Source organism: Zingiber officinale, chromosome 3A (assembly GCF_018446385.1).
Source record: "Zingiber officinale cultivar Zhangliang chromosome 3A, Zo_v1.1, whole genome shotgun sequence".
Classification (NCBI taxonomy): domain Eukaryota; kingdom Viridiplantae; phylum Streptophyta; class Magnoliopsida; order Zingiberales; family Zingiberaceae; genus Zingiber; species Zingiber officinale.
The window spans coordinates 162,140,199-162,146,400 of NC_055990.1; the positions used below are offsets into that span (position 1 = coordinate 162,140,199).

The 6,202-nt window shown below is 33.0% G+C and overlaps 1 protein-coding gene across 1 annotated transcript; it reads right to left on the reverse strand.

The window, feature by feature from the left end:
- Positions 1-53: 53 nt before the first annotated feature.
- LOC122053181 (uncharacterized membrane protein At4g09580-like) lies at positions 54-3,802 on the reverse strand. Its single transcript, XM_042615107.1, has 4 exons — positions 3,483-3,802; positions 1,497-1,767; positions 571-741; positions 54-494 (listed from the first exon to the last, which is right to left on the reverse strand). The coding sequence occupies exons 1-4, from the start codon at positions 3,650-3,652 to the stop codon at positions 378-380; spliced, it is 729 nt and encodes a 242-aa protein (XP_042471041.1). The 5' UTR covers positions 3,653-3,802; the 3' UTR covers positions 54-377.
- Positions 3,803-6,202: the final 2,400 nt, after the last annotated feature.

The following is a 6,202-nucleotide window of genomic DNA, read 5'->3' on the forward strand; positions in this document are numbered from 1 at the left end:
TTTAGTTTTCTTTAAAAGTGTATAAAATTTTAAAAATGATCGAGCAGAAATCATCTAACAAATGGTTTCAGTATCTCATTTCAACAAAAACCTTTCCGGTAACTTGATCAGATGAAGTGCACAAGTTGTATCAATTTCGCATAAGTAGACTAGGAATACAATAGTTGATACAATCAATTCATGTAGGTTGCTGTTTTTGACGATCTTCTCAAATCGACATCAGAGGAGAATCAACTTCTGGGGTCGTATATCAATAATTTATATACTGCAACACAAGGAGCATTAAAATTCATGTATTCGCCGACCCCAAACAGTCATCAACGACCATAATATAGGCTTTTTGAAGAAAGGTTTCAATTTTGTGAAGCTTGTGCACTTCACTTGCTTATAAATGTAGGTGTAACTGAAACAATTCCTATTAAGAAGAGTGTCACTAATGCTTGGAAATCATACAAGTCGGCCACCGACTTCAGTTCGCCTAGGGCTGTTCCTGCCTGCAAGAATTACAAAAAAGCAATTAGTTTAAGTTCGCGTGACAAAGTACTCAAGAATTAAGAAAGGGCATGGTACCCGGACTGTCACATATGCAGCTGGTATGAGTCCGATCAAAGTAGCCACAAAGAAGATATGGTAAGGCACATCAACTATAGGAGAAGCCATGTTAATGAATGTGTTTGGCAATGTCGGTGTCACCCTCAAGAATAGCATGTAGTTCAATAATTTCTCACGTCTTCGAGCAACCTATCCATGATTAGCTAACCCATTAAAAGGTCGAGGTGCAAAGTAAATGTAAATAAAGCAGAAAAGACCTCCGTAAGATAACTTCGAACAGAAAATTCATATTATCAAACACTGAAATTATGATTTAAAATATGTATAATCATTCTCATCATTAAGCCTGTGTTAGTCTCAACTACTTGAGTTCCACTAGATAATTCATATAATCAAAATAAAACTTGGTAAACAATGTTAATCCTGACTTTTGAGGTCGGCTTTATGACTCATATAATCAGAATAAAACTTGGTAACAATGCCGCAAGCTCATCATTAAGCCCATATTAATCCTAATATTTGAGATCAGCTATATGATTCATGTAATTAAAAGAATTATAAACTATGAGAAACCATAGACTTTCTCCTCAGGTGAACTCTAACTAAGCAACTAGAATGAGTTTCTCTTCCCTTGTTTTAGCCCTATCATGAATTCCTAGCTCAACATGAGACACAGGAAATCAACAATGGTAGCGGTAGTTCCATTGTTAGTAAGCAAAAGAAGAAAAAAAGAGTTGGGTAAGTCCTTGAAGCAAATTGGGTGGTATTTCTCATAGTAAAAGCAAGAAAGTAGTAGTTCCTCCTGCTGACAGAGATTGACAATGAGTGAAAGGCTGACATCATATAACAAAAATAAGGGAACTAAATCACCATTTATTCCCAAAGCTAGATAACATGAAGGATCTTCCGGCGATATAGGTGGAAACTATTATTATCCAATTTACCTGATCCTGGAAGAAGCCCATCTTATCTGGCCACAATGCGGAAACCAATGGCCTTCCTATCATCTTTGACAGGAAATAACAGGAGGATGCACCAGCAGTTGCTGCAAGAACTACCAGTATCACACCTCCAACAACTCCAAATAGGGCTCCAGCAAGAAGTGACAAGAACACTGTTCCTGGGATCATGAAAGTCTGCATGAATATGTACACTGCAAAATAGCATATCAAAACCTGCACCGTGTAGTCACTTGTGTAGCTTTCTAGATGATCTCTGGACAAATTTCAAAAAATAACAATGTTATTCCACAAGTATCTGAGAGATGATGCTTATAACTTAAAGAGTAGCAAGTAAGACATTGTTTTTTTTTTCAAGGAAATGCAATATTAAAAAGAAGAAACACTCCTCAGATTAAAACAAATGATAAAACTATCCAAAAGACAATATTGCGATCACCATTAGCCCCCTAAAATGCCAGCAACCACAATTACTGAAATAAAATAAATCAGCATTTTATGAAATGATATCAGGAACAGGAAAATTGTAGTGTTATGCTTAACTTTCTGTAACCGACTTGGAGAATGTTAAGAAACCAGCCTAAGTCAATAACAAGCATCTTAAAGCATTTTTCTGTAACAAATGAAACAAAAATGTCTAAACGCCTAAGAAATGGTGTTTGATTCATTTGAACAACCGCAGAAGTTGAGAAATTCCATGTGGAAATGTAGGCGAGAAACCTCAAAAGTAAATTAAATTCACAAGTAAGCAAAGATTGATGCTATGTAATTAACTTAAAAAAAGAACCGTCGCCTAATTTCTTTTTCAGAAAAAAAAAACACACAGAAGAAACCATTTCTCAAACATTCACATGCCTTGTAAAGAGAATGGTACTCACCTGATGAAGACGGGATTCAAACACAAGACATTAACAATAACTCGAAAGACTTTACAAAACATTCAACAACATTTTTCCAAATGCATTGTATACAAACAGCTATGCTGTTCCTTCACCAAAATTATAATGTATTTCTGAAATTGAATTGCAAAAATGCACATAGTTCATCAAACAGGTCAGATTTCATTTATAAGTGGAAATTACCATTTGTAGCAGAACAAATGCAAGTTTCACTTCCAAATTGCTATCGTCAAAAAAATGACATAGCATGCAACATGTATGCAATGCTATATTCTGAAAACACTAAGATTTCCTCAATCACTTTTAACTACGTTAGCCAGTATTTCCTTTATTTTCATTCTTCCTCTCACACATTTAATTCTAATCGATTCAACATGACTGAATATGAAATTCATTACCAACTATGATGATCATAGTATTTTAATATATTTTCTCTCATCTAATCAATGATTGGGTACACTCAACTTGTCCTCTTGGAGAATAGTATTTTTTTCATTTCATCTTTAAGTAGCCCTTGCATATCTATCTTAGTATTTCCATCCCTACTTCATTAATATTTTCTGTGTTATTTTCCAGCTTGCATATCTATCCCTACTTCATTAACATTTCTATTCTCTTTTGCCAACGAAGTCCACATAATAATATTACCACGTTTTTGTTTCAGTCTTCTTCTATTATTTGCATTCTATCTATGAAATGTCTTCCATTATAGTCTATAGAGGACTGTGTTGGGTATTCACAGACGTCATAAAGTGTCTAAACCCTACCAGTACGGATATCATATTTGCCGTGTCATAATCTAGGAACATATACGATTCAATAAAAATTTACTATTGACCTTCTCTTTTCAAAAAATTGTTAAAAATTATGGACACTGTTCCATTCCCTTCCCAAAGGAGTAATTAGTGCTAAATGACCCAACCAGAAGCAAAACGACGAGCCAAATCTCGAATCGCCAAGCCGGTTGAAGACGTGAAAAAAAAAGATGCTAACTTTTTGAGCCAAAGATATGGACCATGGATCTCGTCGAAGATGTTCGTAGAAGAAAATAAAAAAAAATCAGAAGCTAAACCTTAAGATCTGGAGGTCCTCGAGGGTGCGAGGCAACTTTAGGAAGCTGTAATCGGAGACCGGCATCGAGAGGTATAGCGCCGCGAGCCCTACGGCGAAGCTCGCAACCACCGCCGCAGCAACCGCCGCAGCTTCCCACCGCGACAACGGGAGCCTCCGCTCTCCGCCCATCTCCCTTCCTCTACCGCCCAGAACGGGCCGAAGCTTCCGCCTTTCAATTCTCGCCCTTCCTTCCCAGAGTCGCTCGTTCCCGGTAGAGAGGGAGAGGGAGAGAGAGAAAGGGAAGAATAGCGAAGAGCTTCAAGAAAAATAGGATGTTCCGCAGGAGCAAAGGAGCCGGAGGCGAATATTCTCCGTCACGTGTCATTGGGTCCGCCGTAACGTGCTTAAATAATTGCTTCACGTGACCGTTACATAGGAACCTCTGAAGAGTCGCCTGTCTTAGAATAGTCACAGAACACAAAAAGGTTACTTCTCATTGGTCCACCTCATGGGGACATTATTTTCCAGCCTAACAACTGAGACTTATTTTATGTACGGTGGTACAGATAAAACGCAGAAAAAAATATTGTTGTTTGTCTTATGCTATCACGTCTGAGACAGAACCGTAGTTCGCGGCGTATAGAAGGGGCAGTTTATTTTAATAATATGTATTTTTTTCCTTTTGGATTATGCCTTTTAAATTTATTATTATTATTATAAAATACCATTTATTCCAGACTAAAAATATTTTAATAACATAATAAATATATTTGATAGTATTTGATATTAATTAAATTTTAAAAGCATTTAAAATGGGATACAAATCAAAAGGGAGTCACAATCGTCAAATGAATGCTCTTTTCATTTCAAAGTCAAATGGACGATTTAAAGTAGGGATGACGAATTCGGTTCGACATCCTATCAAATAGATAGTGATACGGAATAAATTTTTATATCTAATTAATAGTAAATAGCTATTTGATAATCTTATCCATACTTTTATATATATATATATATATATATATATATATATATATATATATATATATATATATATATAAGGCTCATAAAATTTCAATCGGCTTTCCGTCTCAGAAAAAAAAAATAATTTGTCTTTTTATTCAGTCATCAATATGTATCGCATCTTCTTTTTCATGAGAAATGTTTAAAGGAGTGCGAGATGAGGAAGAGTAGATAAGTACATTGAAATAATTTTTTTTTAAAAAAATGAGAATAATAAAGAGTAATAGGATGATGAGTACGATATGGATAACTGAACCTCCAACGGATATATAGATGGGTATGAAAATTAAATACTCGATGGGTATGGAAATGAGTATAGGGATGGATAAGGAGGATATGAAATCCTACCCAAATTCTACTTGTTGTCATCCCTAATTTAAAGTAAACTATATGAAATATACGGATCAAATGATCTCAGATTGATATAAAACTAGTTTTTATGTATTCGACTATTTCTCCTAATTATATCCATGTCCTTAAATTTCAATTTGACCCAATGATTTTTTGAAAACGAATATATTTAAAAAATTTAATTCAAGTTCAAAAAAACATTCTTGTCAGTATATTAAGTCAAATTGATGTTTGAGGCATGGATATAATCAGGAGAATTAGTCGAATTCATAGGATCTAGTTCCATATTAATCTGAGGTCGTTTAATCCATCAGTTGAATTTTTTAAACACCAATTAAATTTTTTAAATATATTCTTGTTCAAAAAATCATTGCTCTTACTATATTGGGTTAAATTGAATTTTAAGAGTATGGATATAATTAGGAGAATTAGTCGAACACATAGAAACTAGTTTCATATCAATATGAGGGTGTTTGATCCATCAGCCGTTTTTGTCCAAAATTGGCTGATGGACCAAATGAACTCGGATTGACATGAAACAAGTTCTTATATATTCATCTATCTCTCTTAATTATATCCATGTTCTCAAATATCAATTTGACTCAATATATTAAGAACAATGATTTTTTAAACATGAATATATTTAAAAATTTTAATTAGTGTTTAAAAAATCCGATTGATGAACCAAACGATCTTAGATTGATATGAAATTAGATCCTATGAGTTTCACTAATTCTCCTAATTATATTTATGCATTCAAAGACATAATATATTGAAAGCAATGATTTTTAAACATAAAATAAATTTTTTATATATATTCATGTTAAAAAAATCATTGTTCTCAATATATTAAGTCAAATTAATATTTGAGTGCGTGAATATAATCAGGAGAGGTAAAGAAATACATAGAAACTAGTTTTATGTTAATTTAAATTTATTTGGTCAATTAACTAATTTTGGATAAAATCGATTAATGACCAAATGTCAAATTGATGTTTGAGAATATGAATATAATAAGGAGAGATAGATAAAACATATATAATCATTTTACCTATCATTTTATCTAAAATAAACTTTGATTAAAAAATAAATTAATCAACTGATTTAATGAAAAATCAAACTTTTTTTAATAGAGAATTAAATAGCTTCGACTGTTTAAAATATCAGCGTTATTTAATAATTTTAAAATTATCCTATGTAAAATAGGTATTTTATAAATTTATATACACGGCTTAGTGAAAAGTTAAATTTTTGTTATGATATAAGAGAACATTTTAAAAATCAGCCTAACTCATCTCGTATTATACTATAATTATAAAGGGCAATTATGAGAGGAAATAACTCGTTGAGGGTTAAATTGAAACA

Excerpts from the sequence above, each read along its gene's own strand:
- LOC122053181 (XM_042615107.1), bottom strand. The coding sequence starts at position 3,652 with ATGGGCGGAGAGCGGAGGCTCCCGTTGTCGCGGTGGGAAGCTGCGGCG. Across the intron at positions 1,768-3,482 it reads GAGGACCTCCAGATCTTAAG|AGATCATCTAGAAAGCTACA; the intron begins GTTTAGCTTCTG and ends AAATTTGTCCAG. Across the intron at positions 742-1,496 it reads TGGGCTTCTTCCAGGATCAG|GTTGCTCGAAGACGTGAGAA; the intron begins GTAAATTGGATA and ends AATCATGGATAG.